Source organism: Vigna unguiculata, chromosome 3 (assembly GCF_037176805.1).
Source record: "Vigna unguiculata cultivar grain cowpea cultivar isolate G323 ecotype 2 chromosome 3, ASM3717680v1, whole genome shotgun sequence".
NCBI classification, from domain to species: Eukaryota; Viridiplantae; Streptophyta; class Magnoliopsida; order Fabales; family Fabaceae; genus Vigna; species Vigna unguiculata.
The window spans coordinates 47,794,245-47,815,496 of NC_140794.1; the positions used below are offsets into that span (position 1 = coordinate 47,794,245).

Below are 21,252 nucleotides of genomic sequence, written 5' to 3' on the forward strand. Positions count from 1 at the left end.
AATTGAGTGTGTGGTGAACTTTTCCATTAAAATTTAAAATAGATAGAGATTAAAATCATTAAATATATATATATATATATATATATATATATATATATATATATATATTCAGAATTTAATTTTTCCATTATTATGAAATTATATGTATTTACAAATTTTAAATTTTAAAATTAGTTTTGAAACGTGAAGTTAAAATTTGATAAAATTGAGTATGATATTTTTTATTGAAAAGGGTGGAAATGAGAAGAAAAGAGGATAAAAGCAGATGGGACAACACATAGCAGATAACGTGTGCTTATGTGAGTGATGCGATTGGAGATAATATCTGTTTTTAGGACCACACATCATCATCATAATAGGATGATAAGAAGAAAGTTGAAGAAGGTATATTTTATACTGTGATTTCTCATTAATATATCTATCAATCTAACAATTCAAATTTATGCTCATGCTCAACCACATATGAAAATCATTCATTTATAAAGTTAAATTGTTTCATCAAAAAACTAAAATTTAAACTATTTTGCAAATATGTGACATTGTTATTCTTTATAATGTCAACAACATTCACTTTTCTAGAAGAATTAAAGTATTTGTGTTATTAGTTTGAAATATTATATTTTTTACATTATAATATATATTATTTTCTCATGTATCTAGAAACGATGTTATCTGACCCCCAATAAAACATAAATATATTTTCAGTAAAACTTTTAACATGTTCGCAAATCCCCACTAGTTAGGAATCTTCTTCTTCGTGTTAGCATTTTCTGAAATAACTTAATTCAAGTGTTGCAAATATACTTATTTGATTATGAATTAATTTGAATATAAAAAATGGTTTATTAAATTTTGCTGCTGTGTAAATTCTGAACACTACATAAGAAAGTTACGTATCGAATTTAAAGTTACAAACTCTTGCTTTTATCATTATTCCTTTTCTTCCTCTTAGTCAAGCTATATTTCATCGTATTTTTTCACAACTATAAAACAATTATTTTTTTAATATTTATTAACTATTATCGTCACAATGATGATTTAACGAGTAACATAAGTCATTCTAATTTGATATATTTTTATAACACAATTAAAAAATTATGATTCAATGCATGTATAACATTTTTTTGTATTATTATGAATGCTATTAGTAACACTTTCAGATTCTATACTAATTTTTTTTGTAGTCCTATACTGTCCTTTCAAAAATATAAAGATGTTGGTACTTAAATTTTTTTTAATATATTTTAAAATATTAAAATAAGTATCCACCAATACATTTTAAAAACATAGTAGAAAATCAGTAAAAAAAACAAATATAACAGAAAATCTAAATTCCACTTGAAATTGGTGATTTAAGACTTACATGTATAAAAAATATATTTTTCGGTTATGAAAATCTATTTTAAATGCGTTCTCAAATTATTATAGAAAAATAATAAATATTTTATTTAAAAGTTAATATTTGTTAAATAAAATAACTTTTATGGAATGTACCTTTCCTGATTGATAAGGTATGGAGTGTATATCATGTTAGATTTGTGTTTACCTACCTTCTATGGTTAATTTATGTAGATGGATTAATTTACTTTTTAATTTATATAAAATAATTTATTTTTAAAAATATTACAAAATTGGATGAAGTCATAAGATGGATAAATACCTTTCGAAGTTGAAGTCGTACTACGTGTGATAACTTCTACTTTCTTTCTTTTTAGCGAAGTCTTTATAATAATAACAACTTCAGCTAATTTTTTGTTGGTGTTGCAACTGAAATCATATTAGGAGCGATGACTTCAGTTTTATGTTTTAAGTGTGAAGTCGAATGCATGAAGATTTTACTTTAAATTTTTTATTGCAAACTTTTTAATTTATTTCTATTATTTATTTAAATATGTCTTAAAATTAATTAAATCATGTATTCAATTAATACAATTAATTTTAAATATTAAATTAGTTAAACAAAAAAAAATCATAAAAATATAACAAAATAAAAATTATAAAATCACTCTACTTTAAACAAATTAAAAGTATATTTCCATAAATAATTAAAAAAAAGTTTGCAATAAAACAAATTCAAAGTAAAATATTTGTGTATCGGACAACTTTACAAATTTTAAAAAAAATTAAAGTTGTTGTTGAAACAGAAAAAATAAAATAAATAAAATTGTCATTGGTGAGAAGATTTCACTTTAAAAAGAAAGGAGTATAAGTCATAACAAGTCATACAATTTCAGCTTTATCACTATGTTAAAGTTTACATCCCTGTGTTAACGTTTGCATCCTCTTATGACTTCATCCATTTTTGTAATATTTTTATAAAACAAACCCCCATAGTAAATTAAAAAATAAATTGATCCATTTACATAAATTAACCTACCATCAGTTTATATGTTATAAATTTTCACGAATCAAAAAATATATATTTTAAAATATAAATAAAAAATAAAAAATTACTTATTTTTATTTTAAGGCGTGAAAGAAATTAATAAAAGTAAATAAATGTGATAAATGATAGTTTTTATTTGTGTGAATTCCAAATCTATATATTTAATGAAAGATAAAATGAAAATGATTTTATATATGTAAGTTAAATCAGTATTGTTGAGAAATTGTATACTAAAAAACAATATCTTCAAAGGGAAACACACCTATAACTAAGAGCAAAAAACTATAAATAAAATACAGATCTAACGTGGTTCGCACCTCAAGGTCCACATCCATACATCCACAAATATTCAACAAAAATCATTATCACTTAAGTGCAATTTTTTTTGTGGATCAAAACTACAAATCCTTCATAATGCAATTTTTTTTGCAAAAATTGTAAATCTTTCAAAGACGCAGAACTACCCAAACTCCCATACACCCAAGAGACCTATTGAGTTGGGGTGAATACTCACTTGAGAACCAACATATCATCCCTTCACCAAAAGTCTCACATGCTATAAAACAAACATTTGACACACTACCAACAAATATGATTGAACCACTCTAGCCACCGGTGATCTGCACAGACTCACTGACGATGACAATCTTTCCCTGTCATCGGTCCTCACCGCCTTGCACATTAGACTCATTGTTGGCAACTTTCACATCATTGTCGATAATCCATCATCAACGACACCTTGGCTAAGCCATGACACCGCCACAACACCACGATGACGCAACACCCGCTACCGACGAAGCATCGCGTGAGCCATGCAAAACGCCACCATTGGAGATCTCGAGCTCCATCCTCATAATGTAGATCCAACGTTAACTACGACCTCCTCTACAGATCCAGGAGCATCTCACCACACACAAACTCCACTCTCTCTAGCGCAAGACACAACATTAATTCTTCGCAGATCCAGGAGCATCTTGCTACATACAAACTCCACTCTCTTCAAAGGTGCCTCCCTTGATTAGAAACCCTTGGTCAAAACTTAAGCTCTCATACCATTGTTGGAAATCATTGGTTTGGTACCTTAAGGCCTACTGAACAAAAAACATTATTACTCAAGTGCTCAACAAAAAACACTATCTATCACTTACTCAATTTTTTATGGACCAAAACTACAAACTCTTCGTAGTACAATTTTTCTGACAAAAATTGTAAATCTTTCAATAACATAAAACTATTCGAACTTATCGTACACCTAAAAGACCTGTTGAGTTGAGTTGATACGATAATTTCAAAAGTAATTCTTTATCTTATTTTTATAATACTTTTTGTTGTTATCTTATTCGTATTATTTTATGTGGGATGAATACTCGATTAAGAACCATGAAAAATTACTACCTTTCTCTTTCTGCCGGCATTCACAAAAGCGACTGATTAAGTGACATTCCATCATATATCAATTCAAGTTTATTCTGTTTTTCTGGGGAAAAACGAAAAGCAATATGATTTTTAGTTGAATGGGTACCATACAAGTCATTTGAAGAAAAACCTTGGACCAGTCGAAGTGGGTCGTCACAATCTTGTGATGAAATCAATGAAAACATTTGATTAATGAAATCACGTTCATCTATAATGGCAGGCGCAACATCCACCATTTCCATATGTGAAGGACCTTTCACTCAACTGTTCAATAGTGCTCCCCATTTCAATCACCATCCAACTCTGTTAAATCATAATCCACTATTTCTTCCCACACATAATTATTAACTCATTCACCTACCTAAATCATGGAATCACTCAAGTAATTTTATTCAACACTCACTGTATTTCAAATTCAACCCTCCCATGGAAAAGTAAAACTATGATGTCTAAGTTTGATTTATTTAAACTAAATTTAAAGTGTATGCATATATGATTAGGAGTTATAATAAAGTGGTTTAGAGTAAAGTTGAAAGAGAATACCGAGAGAGGTTATAAATTCAACTTTTCTTAATAATATTTGAGAGTTATAAGATTGGTTTAATCAGTTTGGAAGAGAAGGTAAATAGATTATATATTTAACTCCTCCACTGACAAAATACTAACTACCAGCATTTGTAGATAAAAAGATATGCATATATGGTTTGTTTTTTTTTTACTATAGCTTAATCATTTTCTTTTTATTTGTCAAATAGCTTAATCTATACGTACTAAGGTTATTAATCTAGTTAATATGTAATAAACATTTAGAAAAAATATATTTAAAATTATGAAGAAAATAATTATTTTCACGCTATGAATAAAGCAAGAAAGAAATAGAAAAATAATCTTTGAACAAGAGAATTGCTAAACTCTTATATACATATATTTGGTATCATCAATTATATTTATATATATATATATATATATATATATATATATATATATATATATGTACGAATAAGCTTTAATTATTCACACGGTTTTAATATCAAACATATAATTTTTTTAGTTTTGTTAATTTGCATATTTAAATTTGATTTTATTTGTGTAGCAAAATATAAATAAGGGCTACTCTGAATGAAAAAAAAAAAAACTCTTAATCTTTTTAACAACGGTAATAATGGAGTTTAAAGTCCTTATACTAACTATATTTAAATCTAGCTAAGTTGATTCAAGTTGGTTCGCTTCATCACATGTTTAATAAGTCTGATTTGAATAAGTCACTAATATTTGAATTAGTTTATATTTTTGATCAATTTCAAACATTTATCTTTTTTTATTAATCGCGACGAAGGTTTTTTAATATAGTTAAATAGAAAATTTCAAATGTGTTTTCCGAAATTATGCATGTGGCAACGCTAATTAATTATTCGATAATTGTAGTTAGGAAAATAATTTCTCAAAATTTAAACCATATACTGATCCTTTAAATATTTTATCACCAAATTTGCTTTTAAAAGATTGAATATGTCACCAATTATTCTTTAAAAAGTCCAAATATGCCACCATATTATAGAGAACAAGTGGCGACAATTATTTTGAGAACAATCGACTGATAACAAGATTAAATATGTGAGATACTAATTTAGTGATAAAGTTTTAAAGAATTAAAACACAGACAAAAAGAATCTCGTGAGAGAACCATTTATCATGAACATAGGTCCAAAAGAAGTATATTTAATAACTAATAACGTTGGATAAGTAATATGAGATTTTCTTTTTAAGAAAGAAATGGTTCTCTTGTAGATTTTAAAACTTCTTTATTAGACAATGTCTTATTGTAATCCGAATCTTCCAACTTTTTGTGTCACCAATATTTGGAAGATGCTCCTCGTTCCTTTCCAATATTATACAAACAAAAGCATCTGTCGTCACAGCCTTTTTATATAACATTTTAAGGAAGCATTATGGTACTTGGTCTTCCTTCAGAGGTAGCCATTGTTTGGAGAAAAGAGCAACAAGAAAACAAAAGAGATGTTGAATGTGTTGATGAGAGAAGAGGTACTATTGGTAGTGCAGAACAGTTACCACATAATCTTGGTCGCATTATTGAGTATAGGAGTAACATATTTGGCTTCAAAAGCTTGGAAGAGAGCTACAACCAACAATAGAGAAGAGATTCCTGGAAGGTTGGGACTGCCTTTTGTTGGGGAAACTTTTTCTTTTCTTTCGGCCACTAATAGCACAAGGGGATGCTATGATTTTGTCAGACTTAGGCGATTGTGGTATGTCACTTTTCTCTTCCTATACTTCTAAATTCTAATTGCTTTTGTTTCCGACCAGAATCTGTTGTTACAAGATAGGAGCTTTTTCATTCTGAAGAGAAACATATATATATATAACAGACACTCACCTAAACACTTTAACTTAGAACATGTGGAGAAGCTGATAACTCATGGAAATGTATTGCTTCATCGTGTCATAGAGATCGTATGAACACGTTGGTGTTCATGAACAGTTGACTTTCTAGCTATATATACTAAATTTCTAGCTAAACATGCTCATCATAATTAAGACGTTATTGTACAGTTGAATTTTAGGATACAATAAATGTCTGTTGATATCGTGTTACACATCATTAGCACGATTATTACACAATTGAATTTTCAGGTTACAGTGAATTTCTATTCAGAGTGGGACTGTTTTGAAAATAACCATTAACAAGTGAATCATTAGCTAGTCTGGTTTAAAAATTAGACAAAACTTATATATACTTCTGTCTACTTTTTGTGTTATTTTTGTATTAAAAGCTTGTTTGAGGTTACCTAGACTCAAGTTTAATTATTATTGGAAAACAATACAAAGACACGAAAGTATAAGTTTCGTAATAGTAATTATATTTTAGAACTTGATAAAGCATAGGCGGAAAATATAATTTTTTTCATATCAGAATAGTCACTTGACGATCAAATAAAATAGTGATTAAAAAAGTGAATTTTTATATTTGTAAAGGAAAAGAGAGATTGAAGGATAAAAATGTGAATGTTAAGAGTGTGTAAAATTGTTTAGGTGTGAAGATAACATTAAGATAACATGTTGCATTAAAGTTGGTATATATTTGTTGAAATAGGAATGGGAGATGGTTCAAGACAAGGCTATTTGGGAAGATCCACATATTTGTTCCTAATCCTGAAGGAGCAAGGACCATATTTGCTAATGACTTTGTACTATTCAACAAGGGTTATGTGAAATCAATGGCAGATGCCGTGGGAAAGAAAAGCTTGTTATGTGTACCCGTTGAGAGTCACAAAAGAATAAGGCGTCTTCTATCAGAACCATTTTCCATGACTTCCCTATCCGCATTTGTCACCAAATTTGACAAACTATTGTGTGAAAGGCTACAAAAGCTAGAAGAAAGAGGGAAAAGTTTCAAAGTGTTGGACTTTTGTATGAAGGTAAAAACATTTTTTACGAGTTTAACTTCAATACCTAATATAGTTTTTATAGATTTATGTTGTAAACTTATCAGAAATAATGATAGATATAACTTTTAAGATAATTACAGTAAAAGGAATATATTTACTATAATGACAATTTATTATTAAATGATGACATTTTTTAATATTATCAACATATAATATTTATTAGAAGAAACTATTACATTGTCTAAGACTACGTGTTTTCATATGTAAAAAAGAAAACAAATTTGAAGGCGACGATTTGTGAGCATGAACTGAAAAAATGTGGTCATATACTGCATAAAAATCAACCATAGTCAAATTATCGGAATCAAATGTATATGGACTTTTTATGCTTACTCTGCTTAGTATGATGACAACAAAGAACATATTAACCCTTTAAGTGGTAGAAATGCCCACATATGGTCCTTTTGTTTTCGGCTTTTTAATATACTCATCTTCTCTGGAAAGTGCTGAGTAGTAGCAAATATTTACGTAGTAACCCTATTGAGTTACCAACATAATTTTGACGGTTCGTGATATGATGAAGTCTCATGTATACTATGTTGTGCTCCGAGTCCTAACTCCCATGAAATGTTTGTTTGCATATAAAGATGACATTCGATGCAATGTGTGATATGCTGATGAGCATCACGGAGGATTCATTACTCCAACAGATAGAAGAAGACTGCAACGCCGTCTCTGACGCCATGTTATCCATTCCCATCATGATTCCTGGTACCAGATACTATAAAGGCATCACGGTTAGTGCTATCTTTTAAAAAAGATACCATAATAGACGTACCTAAATTTCTACGGTCTACTTGTTAATTTAAGTAAAAGAATAAGAATAATAACCAAATTTCTTGTTTCTTTTTTTGTGTCTGAAGTTTAATGGGTAAAATAAATAAGTTTAGAGGCTGAAAAAAAATCAACTGTTGATATCAATGCACAACATCATAATAAATGAAATTGTTGAAATATCATTTTTTTTCTCATCAACAATTAAAATCAATTCCTTTATTTATTCAATCTAGAACCAGTGAAATCCAAAAATTGAATAAAATATCAATTTAGTCTTTAAAGTAATTACGAGGTTTGATCTGTTTGGACTCCTTAGGAGAGAAGATGATACTTAGAAACTAAATTGAAAAAATTATTCCTAAAGTTTTATTATGGTTAAGCAGGCTCGTAAAAGGCTCATGGAGACCTTCAGAGAGATCATTGGCAGACGTAGGAGGGGAGAAGAAACTCGAGAGGATTTTCTTCAGTCAATGTTGCAGAGAGACTCACTCCCACCCAGTGAAAAGCTTGATGACTCGGAGATAATGGATAACCTGCTGACATTGATAATTGCTGGACAAACGACCACGGCAGCGGCAATGATGTGGAGTGTAAAGTTTCTACATGACAACAGAGAAGCACAGGACATACTCAGGGTGAGATGCTGCACATATTCTAGTCAAATCATGGACCCAAACCCAACTAAGATTAATTACCAACCATAAGTATTAGCATTATATTTAACCGAATCAACTGTAGAATTTTCTGTCATATCCAGTATTGTTGTAAGTGTCACTTTGATGCTATTTGGAAGGGATAACCTCGTTTTTCTTTCTCAAGAGTAGGATTAGGTGGTATTAGACACGTGAAGGAAGTTCATTGTAGAAAACCACGCGCTCACTCGCGCAAGAAAAAATGACCGGAGTTTCATCTTGACTTACAGGAAGAACAGTTATCTATAACCAATATTAAACCAGACGGAGCTTCACTTAGCCATGAAGATCTAAATAACATACGTTATGGTTTGAAGGTTAGAGTTTATACTTTCAGAAATGATGCACATGCTATGAAATGATTGCTTGTCTATCTAAACTGGAAGCTCCTGCGACAAAAGTTCAAAGTCAAGAATCAATTCGTGTTTTATCCAGGTAGTCAAGGAAACATTGAGAATGTCCAATGTCCTGCTTTGGTTTCCTCGTGTCGCACTTCAAGACTGCACGATCGAAGGTGAGTTACTCAACCTCCTTTTAAGATATCAATACAATTATGCTCATTATGGTTTGCTTAATTATAGGAGAGCGTCATTAGTTTTTCTGGCCTTCTATGACTATGTTACTAACCATACAGGGTATGACATAAAGAAAGGTTGGCATGTTAACATCGATGCAACTTACATACATCACGACTCTGATTTGTACAATGATCCGTTGAAATTCAACCCAAAAAGATTTGATGTAGTTAGCTTTCTCTCCACTTATTTTGGCTTTCTTTCTCTGGATTGTTTTTTGCCACGTCCTTGTGTCAAGAAATTACTTTTCGTCTCATATCTGCAGGAACATCAAAAGCCGTACAGTTTCATACCTTTCGGATCAGGGCCTAGGACATGCCTTGGGATCAATATGGCGAAAGTGACAATGTTAGTCTTTTTACACAGGCTCGCCGGTGGTTATACGTGAGTATTTTAAGTCATACCACGATTCCTATTCTTCTTTTCTTTTATAAATGGACGACAATTAAAAGATACTCCTCCGTAGGTGGACCCTTGATGATTTAGACACTTGCTTAGAAAAGAAGGCACACATACCTAGGCTAAGGAGCGGTTGCCCAATAACTTTGAAGTCCTTGAGCAAAACCATGCTAGAGGCATAATAGAAGGTCATGGAGATTTACAAGAAAAGGGAAGGCTTAATAAGAACAAAGCAGCAGAGGGTCATCTATATCTGCAGAGTTAACATCGCATGAAAGAAATCCGTGGAAGAGTTATATATGTGTATCAATCCAGTTACTACACTACTTCTAAGAAATGGTACCGAATCTATGATTTGCATACTATTAATGAATAGAGTTACGAATTGAATGTAAGATTACCTGGTGGTAGATGATGATGTTACTTTGGGAGAAATCACAAGAATAACCAGCTGCTTGTTGGAACAATGCGTGCGAAGAAACCAACCGCTTTACCTCTAACAAGTTTCGTGTATGGTTTTGTATGAAACAACCACGGTATATATAGGTGGAGGGTAGGTAGTTTCGTGTCTTTTTTAGTGGCCCACTACAATAATCCGCACAATAGCTGAAAAGTGCTTATGAAGCAACGAGAGACAAGTACACAACTGATAACTATTGGGATAAACTGATATAATCCGAGTAATTTGACATCTATCTAATAAGAGTTTTACACAAGTAAAATTACTTTTTCAGTCAACAAATAGTAATATATCAATCTGTGCAAGTCCCCCACATAATACATGATTGATCCCACAATCACTCTTGGGTACATGTGTTGTGGATCAAGATCCTTTGAAGGGCAAGGTTCGCTTTCACCAGTAAAAAGTAGTGTTGATATACGGGTTATGGATAACAAACTAGGGGTTTGTTATAACCCGTTCAATAATATCTTGTCAATGGTTATTACTTGAACTTCAAACTGCACCCTCTGCACTTTAGAGGATAAAAGAAAACGTCTTGAACAATACTTTTTGATTCATTATTTCCAAAATTTTATATCAGTAAATCCTATAACGTTCACAAACTTGGTAGATACTATGCAATGACAAAATATGAACAGCCACATTAGCAATATAATGAACAGAACACTGACATGAATAAAGTACAGACATGTTAAACCTTAATGAATAGAAATTGACTTGTACTCTTTAACTGTATTTGTAATAGCCTGCTCTACCGGAAGTCTTTCCATACTTGAAGCCCCATAAAACCCATGGACTCCTTTGGTTCTCTTCAATATGAATTCCGCTTGCTTTGGACCAGATATTGGACCTGCATATTCCAAGAGACTATAAGTTGACAAACACAAACAACTATTCTTTTAAGAACAGTTAAAAGTGAATGCAGTGAAGTTCAATAACCACATCAAGAGCCTGTCTATTTAGTAGCCAAAAGTTACTGGCAAAACATTCCCCCATAAATTAGAAATTAAGCACACAAGGTAAACAACAAATATAATTTAACAGGAATTGATGATAAGGCTCACATCCCCCACCACAAAATTTACCATCAACAATAAACAAATACATTCACTATTCTCAACGAATTTCTCACACCAAAAACCAACATACTAAAGTAAAAACTCGCTAAAAGACAATTGCATAAAATTTTCTCACTGGATGTTGCATTCATCACTGAAAACTTATTGTGCAGAGCATCCAAACACTTTGAAAATGAAAACACATCTAAACTTCGAGTCCAATCTTTCTTTGCTTACAGATCAAAGCCTTTTCCATTCCTTTGTACTGAAACCCTCCTCGCCCATGCCAGGTTTTCTTTTCTTTTGGTTTAACTTTGTTACTCTTTTGGGTTGACCATACACAAATTAAGCCAAACACAAGTTTTTCAATATGAACAGGAAACATGAAAAGATTCAATAGATGGCTCTAACATAAGATATAGGAAGATGCTTTTCAGTTATCTGTTAATAAACATTCTGCACTTCGGGTCTAGGCCCAAATAATAATAATTGACCAGTGAACACTTAATTTACTATTTAATCTTCAAATATACATCCATAAAACTTTGGAGGTGACTTGCATACCTCCATGGCACAACACGATGACATTGGGATTGATGCTGTGCGCTGCTTCTGCAATAGCTTGTACACGAATTACACTTTCATCAAGTGAAACGGCTGTTTTTGCACCTATGGAGCCTGTTGTAGTTAGACCCATATGGGCAACTATAATATCAGCGCCGACTTTAGCCATTTCAATAGCTTCATGTTGATTGAATGCATATGGAGTTGTCAAGAGACCCATTTTATGGGCTTTCTGGATCATCTCAACTTCCAAGCTGATAATTTAATAGGAAAATGAAATAAAATTGGGAGAGATGTAATACTCTAACTAATATAATATGATGAAAAATTGTTTTCCAAATACCCACCTATATCCCATTCCCGTTTCTTCAAGATTTTGTCGAAAATTCCCATCAAATAACCCTACTGTTGGAAAGTTTTGTACCCCAGAAAATCCAGTAGACTCCACCTGTCTAAGAAAGTAATCCATTCTGCGGAAGGGATCAGTTCCACATACACCAGCAAGAACTGGAACCTTCTTTACCACCTGAAAACAAAATATAAGTAAGTCAAACATAATGGAAAAGAAAGAGATATAGTACTAGCCTAGCAAGGGAATTTCATAATTACATAAATAACCAATTTTTACCCAAGATAGGTATTGAGGGTTAATACTTTATTGCTAGTTAATCTGACCTCAAGAATTAGTATTTTCACTTTCTTAAATGTCAAAAAGCTTAAGTTATTAGTTGAATGTGCATGAAGTGCCTTCTATGTGACATTTGTAACACTTCGCCTCATACAGGAGCCCTTTAGGCTTTGAAATGTGGACAAGCATGGGTGTACCTACCTCGAGTTAAAATTCGACTTTTTATTAGAAGAATGGGGTGGATTGATCAAACTGTGATCACTTGGTCAAGGGCCTTTGATACTATGTTTGAAGCAACTTTTCAAAAGGATATGCTATTAGGTCAAAATGCACATGTGAATATTATATGTAAGAGAGTAGTCAGGGTTAGTTACAAGTTGAATTCAACTGTCATTAGCTTTATACAGCAGTCACTGGTATAAGCATAAATATATACAGACACACATACACACTCTGCATCTCAATCTTTTAAGATAATAACAAAATTCAATTTCTTTCTCTATATTATTTTCATGGTTTCAGAGCTTGCGATCCTTTATGGTGAAGTCGCTCTCTTCACTATGGATTACATCAACATCCTGGTGTATCAAGTTCGCCCTTTTCTCTACAAGCCCTATGTGATGCTGATTGGGGTGGAGATAGATGATCTACTTCTAGTGCAACAGTCTATTTTGGTCCAAATCTTATATCTTGGGAAGTTTAAAAAGAATCAAGTTGTTGCTCAATCAAGTACTGAAGCTGAATACAAAAGTCTAACTCAAGTCACTACAGAAATTTTATGGTTTTAGACACTTCCCCCTGAACTTGGAATTTCTTATTCACCCATCATGTATTGTGACAGTCAGTTGTTGTTTCTTTGCCTCACAATCTAGTTCTTCATGCCAGGATTAAACATATGGAATTAGATCTCTTCCTTGTCAAAGAAAAAATCATTGCCAAAGAGCTAATTGTCAAACATATTCCTGCCTAAAACTTTGAGACCATTAGTGATTCCCACCCACCTACAGTTTGTGGTGTGTGTGTGTGAATACCATATGAAAGAGGGCAGTTCTCAACAGCACTCAGAGTCAGTTAAGGGTTAGTTATAACTTGGATACAAGCAAAAGGCTGCCCCTAGTATAGGCATGTATATACACGCTGTATCTCTATCTTTCAAGATAACAGTAACAGAATTCAGTATCTCCTAAGGGTTCATTAACCTGTTGTAATGGCCGTAACCCAAATTGCTTTATGATTTAGCCATTGGACCTTTACCCTGAATAGCCCATTGTTTCCTTTTATCTGTTCAAAACCCCGTGGTGATATTGATATACATTATTTTGGAAAAGAAAAGTTTTCTTCCTTAAAGAAAGACTACCAATCATATTTTGTGACGTTTCATAGTTTAGTTTCTCCACTTATCACACCACCTATATTAAAAAAGAATTTTGAAATTAGTTTATGCTCGACTTAAGAAGCATCTGCAAAATCAGACACTTAGAGTGAAAAAAACTTCAATAGAAGTTAGCAGTTGGACAATACTTTTAAAGTATTCTAGAACAAGTAAACAATTAATGGCATACTGGCAAAACTTCATTGGCCATGTCAAGAACAACAGCATTAGCATCAGCAAAAGGTAACAATCCGGCTAATGAACCTCTTCCAGCCATTCGGAAGCGCCCAGAGTTGTACAAAACTATTAGATCAACGCCTCCGGCTTCTTCGAACTTGGCAGATATACCTGTCCCTGCACCAGCTCCGATTATTGGAATTCCTTTATCTATTTGATGTTTCAGTTGATGTAATATGAGCTGTGTTTTCTCCAAAGTTTCTGCAAGCAGAAATGAAAACATCATTTCCCTAGTTGACATAAAGAATATATTTTCTGCCGAATGCAATTCTGGAGAGCACCTCACAGAAGTCAAATTAAGCAGCTTTTCAGCACAAAAAGAAGCAATTGGCTTTTAATAAATATCTTTCAGGCCAACACAAATTAAGTGTTACAAGAGCAAAACACACAAATAATGAGGAAAATTGAAAAAACTAATTTCTTATTGCAAAATACTGTTTAACATAATACAAATTCAAGTTAAATGAGAACCTGTTCTAGCTTCTGGAAATTCACTAGGTGGATAGACGATGCTCCCAAAGCTTGACGCATTTGAAACATAATCTTCATTAAATTGTTCAACAGATTCAGGATTGACAACTTGTTGTCGAGTAGAATCTGTACCAGTTTTCTCATGAATCTTCAAAAATGCATCAACCAATGCATTTGCAAATTCGAGGTCATTAATATGATGAGGATACACCTTTACCTGTACATAACTCTTAACTTTACAAAATACTCAGCAATAAATAAAATGAAATTAAGAAAACTTGAAGCTGATAATTATGATAATAATACTTTTGAGCAACCATACCTGTCTATCACCATTAGTTGGAATAAGGTTTTGTAATTCACGAAGAAGAGTACCCGTTGCCTCTGGATCATAGAAAGGCTTCCCAGGTGCATCTAAAGCAGATACGCCCTTCTCTGGAAGGCACACACAAATCTTAGATGATGACTTCTTCAGTTTCTTTGCTATGAAATCAGCAAATTTTCTGTTCTCATCTACTGTTGTTCGCATGAGTGAAACCTGCAAAAAGAAATAATTGATTTCTTATATTGGAATAAATAATGACTTCAAGCATTTTAACACATGGTAAAAATCTTCAGTTCCAGGGAATGATATAGTGTAATGTGAATAGTCCAGTTTTGGTAGTAGTCACAGGATTGCTGGAAAAATGCATCTAAGTTCAAGGAGAAAATGATGGACAAAATGTAGGACCTTAAACGTAATCTAATCACAAGCAGATATGACTAGTTTTCAAGCAAAGACCAGAACAGAACGGAGTCATATAGAGTAGTCACCTGTTTATTGTGTTCATATATATTTCTCTGCTGAAACTTTGATGGTATAGTATCTTTTTCTCCAAAGTTCACCATGTCTAATGCCCCCACACTCAAGACTAACGGCACTTTATTTTCTATGATGGCATCAAAACGATAACTGTCACATGCCATTACACCTCCAACTATGTAGTCGGCTACCTCTGTCGTTGTGATGTCAATAACACCCTAACCAAGACAAAAGAAAGGAAGACGAGTGAACAACAGAAAAGGAGACAAAAATACATAAAGAAGTATTAGAAATGAAAAAAAAAAATACAAGTAATTTCAAAATGCTTATCCCAATTCATCTCATCTGACAAGATCACACTATTATGTGAAAGAAAGTTACGAGTTTACTTTCCCAAAACAGACTACTATCCATATATCTAAAATAAAATGAATGCGGTATTGAGCTTAATAAATACTCAATGTTCCTTGGATAGGGTTCAAAATCAGTAGGCAAAATATGAAGTTTCTCCCCTGGAACATTCAATATGCTCAAGAGTCAGGCTAAGTAGCTTAGCCTTGACAGCAATACAGTTAGGTCATATGCTTGTCCTCTTGATGTGTATAAAACAAGTCCAATCAATTGGAAGCTGCAACTAAACAAGGATCAGAACTTAACCTCCCTCAAATGTCACATCCATAAGGTGCATTGATTCAAATAGTAAGGAAATTGCAACATGAAGCCTCAACAGAAAATACAGTCCTAACCGTAAGTATTCTAAATTCATAGAAGATCAAAGCAGAATTGTCCAGATAAAATATTTCTTATGCTATGATTTCAAAACAAGTGAAATTCCAACACGTTCAAAACACAACATCAGCTAAATTTCCCATAATTAAAGTTTCACAGACTTAGCTGCTTCAATACCTGTATAAACCCCTCTCTAACCAAATTCTCCATGGCCCTGCCACCCACCCCAGTTGCATGGAAAACCAGGGTCTCATAACCTTCTTTATGCAACCTATCCTGGACAGCATTAACACAAGGAGTAGTAACACCAAACATAGTTACACCAATAGTAGGTTTAACTTCAATGCTAGAAGAATCCTTTAAGCTCTGAATCCTTCCAACAACCATCCCAGCAAATGCAGCCGCAGCATTAGACAAGATCAGTCTGCTAACCCTGTTGATGCCTGCAATGTCCACAACAGATGGGAACAAAACCAAATCTGAGGTTCCAATATAAGGTTCAGTTTGACCGCTGGCCACTGTTGAGACGATGACTTTGGGGATCCCAATCGGGAGAGAGGTGAAGGGAGACGACAGCAGTGACGTACCCCCACTCCCCCCAACACCAATAACACCAGCAAGACATTGATCCTCATGAGACTTCTTCAAGAACTGCTCCAATGCCTGGCTCATCACGGCAACCGCCTTGCCTCTGTCATCCGGGAGAAGCAAAGCTTCGTTTGTTCCAGTATTGTAGGAAGAGACAACGTCATTCCTGGAAACAAACGGGAAATCTTGCAAACTTTGTGGCGCATTCGAACCAGTAGAGACATCAACCACCACCACCTCTACCTGTCACCCACTCTCATCAAAATATAACTAATCAAACTACAACAAACACGATTTAGAGTCTGAAATGTATATCACGCCCATGCAGTGATTGTTTACATCTCTTTGACATGATAAAACTTCAATTAATTTGCAAATATGTCGTTACTTTCACCAATTAATTAGCTTAATAAACAGTTTAATCTTAAAGAACTAATTTCTATATTCAGATAAAAATAACAAAAATCACGAATTACGGGATCAAATAGAATAATGGCGGTAGTTGTTGCGTGAATTGAACGATTGTGAGTACTACGTGTGTACCTTGGAGGAGGAGGAGGAGGAGAAGCGGTGGAGATTGGAGCGAAGTGAATCGGAGAGGAATCGGAGCTCGTGGAGCTTGGTGTCGAGGGTTCCGACGCAGAAAACACGAAGACTTGTGGAGTGGTTGCGCTGTGCCATATTGTAGAGTCAAGGGAATGAGGGAGAAATCACACCTTCATTTGCCTCAACAACTTCACTCGCAATATTGTAGCATTCCCTTCCCATGTGCCATTAAGTGGACTGTCAACCAAACATGATATCATTTCTTCACAAAAATCATTACAGTTGGCATCACTTTACTATCGCCTCCTGTTATCATATATTCTGATCACCGCTTACATTTTTTTTTAGTCTCTCTGTTTCTTCAGTACTTCATAAACAATTTTGGTCCAGACATGTTCAAAACTGATCTTAGTATCTGAATATTTTTTTTATTATTAAAAAAAGTTAAATTTGTTTTTTCCTTAAATTTTAGTGAATTTTTGGAATTAATCTATTTCAAAATTTTGAATCAATTTAGTCATTCATTTTTCAAAATATATGGATTTAGTTTTTTTAATCAAATTTGGTTAGGTATATTTAATATTTCGTACGCATCTCAAAATTGTATATAAGTTATTTATATTGTTTAACACATTTTTATTAGTACAAATAAAAACAGGCCTTAATAAATGAATCTAGTGACATAAAATTTATGTGTGTCTTACTCAATTATCACCAAATGATAAAAAGTATTATACTATTATGTTTTAGCAATGTAAACACATATGAATGGATCTAATGACATAAAATTTGCTTATGGGTCAAAGTTATATTTAATTAAACTCATAGAACTAAATGATAAAACTATTATGTTTTAATGATGCAAACACGTCTTAATAAATAAATCTTAATGACATAAAACTTGTATGTAAGCTAAAATCTTACTCAATTACACTCAGATAACTAAATAATAAAACTATTATACTATTATGTTTTACCAATGAAAAATAAATATAGTGACATAAAATTTGTTTGTGGGTTAAAGTCTTACTCAATTGGATCCATATAACCCAATGATGAAACGATTAGACTATGTTTTTTTTTTCTTAATTATTTTGGGCAATTGGAGAAATATAACTCAATATTTCATTGTAATTAATCATGTAGATGTAAGAATAAAAAATCCTCACATCACAAATAATTAATTATAATTAATATTTATTATGTGATTATAAATATCAAACGATCATAAATGTTCTACGAGTCTCAAATTCATTACAAATATATCCACTCTTCAAACATTTAAAATAAATATTTACATCAACATCATTTATAATGTAACTAAAATAAATAATAATATTCATGTATATAAATTAATTATACAACATATAATTTATATTAACATACATCACATAAAACCTTGTAAGTACAAAAACATCTATTATTTACAAAACCTTATCATATGTACCAAACCATATTGGATGTACAAAACATATGCTGATTAAACTATCACACCATAAAATCATTTTTACGTTAAAATATAGATATAAAATAAAGTTATATACTCCTTATTATTTTAACAAGATAAAATGTTACATTTTAAATTCATCTCAACTTCAAAATAATCAACACATCCAATATCCAAAAATGGTATCAACTGTCATAAGTGCAACAGACAAAGTTTTGCATTACATAAGTACACAAAACAAATTTCAGAATCCTAGAGCGATTAAAGCCTCGAAGGACCACACTGTGATGCTTCGAGATCTTTTATACCCATAATCACAAAGTCCAATAGGTTAGTGTCACCTCATCAATAGTGAAACCTCCAAAGTTGTGTTCGACATCAAACACAGAAAAGCGCAAATAAAGAATCCAAAAAGGATAACCATAACAGATACAAAAAACAAAAACAAGGCAAAGGTTAACCTTTCTCTGATACCAAATGTAAAATTAATGCGGAAGAAATGATTAAGGACTGCCATTGCCACTGTTATGAGATTCATTTAATGCATTTTTTTGTTTCAAACATTCACTCTTTAAACTTTGATGATATATTATATTGTAGAAGAGAACAAATTTGATGACCCAAAGCACAAAACACATGTTAAATTTATAAAGATATTTGTCTATCACATAGTAGTTGACACAATAAATTGTTGCCAATTATATGAGATTATTATAGTTTCAAAATTTATGCAATAATTATAAAATTGATTGAGAAATAGATCACATCTATGAAAATAATTGATCATGTGAATATTTCATATTATCTCACATATCACATATCACATATTTCATATTTGGGAAATCTCAAAAGTAGTGACACATTCCTTAAAAGTTTCCTCATAATATTTTATTACAAGAAATCATGATGATGAGATCTATGTTAAAAATTGACTCTAATTAACAAAAATATTTTCTAAATTAAATCAAAATTATAAAGTTATAAAATACAAAATAAAATATTTAACTATAAAATTAATAAATTAATAAATTACAAAAATAATTGATCTATTACAATTACTTTGATCTATTATCACCTACTCTGTGATAACGATATGAAAAAGCAATAACACTTGTAAAATAAGCAAATTTTACACATTCAACCTAAGTCAAACAAGAAAAGCTTTCAACCGATCAATCTGTTAGGAATCCAAGTGTAAGTCTAAGTCCCACATTGACCAGAAATGAGAAAGTAGAGCACCATATAAGGATCAAGGCCCATAAACCCATCGCCTTAAGGTTTTGGGTTGAGAGTGGTGTCGGTATCTTATGTGGTTAGGCTCAGGTCTCATTGGTGTTGTTCTCCCCAGTGAAACCCCCTCTGTAAAACCTGACAAGTGGTATTAGAGCCTATGGTTAATACCGGCTCAGACGAGTGCAGTATGGTCCTAGTATCGAAAGTCTTCCTGACAGTGTGTGTTGTTCTCCCCAGTGAAACCCTCTCTGTAAAACCTGACACAATCTTGTATGAATCTTGTTGATGAAGAAGTTGATTAACATGTTTTGATCACTCCAAGAACTCTCTGGTCTTTCTTTCATAACTTTCTTATTTATGAAAATTTGTTACCTCAATTCAGATAGACATTGGGTTTTAAAATAGTTTTATGACACGATTAATTAATTATATTATTTAATGTAATCGAACAATCTGATAACAGATTCAAGGTCCATTTGTCAAATTTGTTATAATTGATTACATTCACCGGTGGCCTTCACAGGGACAAAGGGGCCATGAACCCCCAATTTTTTTTTATATTTATAAATTTTTATACATCAATATTTATATACATTTTTTTATTGTCCACATTTATTTTTTAATTTTACATTTTAAATAATTTTTAAATAAAATAATTATTTTATTAATATTATCTTTTAAATAATTATTTGTATAATTTAATTATTTTTTATTTGATTATTTTTTTAAACTTAAATCATTATAAATGAAAATTAATTATTGTAAAATTATAAAAATATTTATATTTAATGTTAGAATTATAATAACAATTATAATAATAATTTTATTATTTTTTATTATCATGAAAAAAATAAATACAATGTTTTTACTAGTTTATATAAAAATTTTGAGATTACTCTTTTGGTTCCTATTTCGTTCAAAAATATCAAGTTAGTCCTCCAACTTTTTTTTTGCATCAATTTGGTCCTGATTTTTGAAAAAAATGATGCAATTTTTTCATATTTGTTAAATTTGTTGAATCAGATTTTTCATCAAAATTGGAGATGTGAATAAGGATAGTTTAATTTATTGGCGTAATTGACATAATTATAGTGTCAATTTTGATGAAAAATCTTTCTTCCGCTTCAAAAAGTTTAACAAAAAAGATAAAAGTACATTAATTTTTAAAATATCAGAACTAATGTGACGACAAATTTTTTTATTTATTTAATTATTATTATTATTTCCTATAATATACTTATAAAATTTAAAGGCAAAATTATACATAAAATATTCATAAATATATATATATATATATATATATATATATATATATATATTTACAATACTGTGTGCATCTTATATCTACACCGTTTAGTACATTTTATGTTTCCTACACTACAATAGGAAAAAAAAAGTTATT

The 21,252-nt window shown here is 31.6% G+C and overlaps 2 protein-coding genes across 3 annotated transcripts; one reads left to right on the plus strand and one right to left on the minus strand.

Annotated features, from left to right (window-relative positions):
- The first annotated feature begins 5,722 nt into the window (after positions 1–5,722).
- On the plus strand, positions 5,723–10,179 carry LOC114177304 (abscisic acid 8'-hydroxylase 3-like). Of its 2 annotated transcripts, XM_028062586.2 has the most exons (9): positions 5,730–6,069; positions 6,915–7,239; positions 7,857–8,006; positions 8,430–8,681; positions 8,969–9,055; positions 9,174–9,252; positions 9,373–9,479; positions 9,579–9,697; positions 9,780–10,179. In XM_028062586.2, exons 1-9 carry the CDS (start codon positions 5,819–5,821, stop codon positions 9,892–9,894), a joined length of 1,485 nt encoding a protein of 494 aa, XP_027918387.2. In that variant the 5' UTR covers positions 5,730–5,818; the 3' UTR covers positions 9,895–10,179. The 2 variants fall into 2 exon arrangements, with proteins under 2 accessions (XP_027918386.2, XP_027918387.2); XM_028062585.2 differs by having other exon boundaries at positions 5,723–6,069; positions 9,174–9,479.
- A 531-nt stretch (positions 10,180–10,710) lies between these two features.
- Positions 10,711–17,516, minus strand: LOC114177303 (TIM-barrel signal transduction protein). Its single transcript, XM_028062584.2, has 9 exons — positions 17,168–17,516; positions 16,214–16,867; positions 15,319–15,525; positions 14,828–15,043; positions 14,506–14,722; positions 13,988–14,235; positions 12,145–12,323; positions 11,798–12,051; positions 10,711–11,025 (listed from the first exon to the last, which is right to left on the minus strand). The coding sequence occupies exons 1-9, from the start codon at positions 17,303–17,305 to the stop codon at positions 10,874–10,876; spliced, it is 2,265 nt and encodes a 754-aa protein (XP_027918385.2). The 5' UTR covers positions 17,306–17,516; the 3' UTR covers positions 10,711–10,873.
- Positions 17,517–21,252: the final 3,736 nt, after the last annotated feature.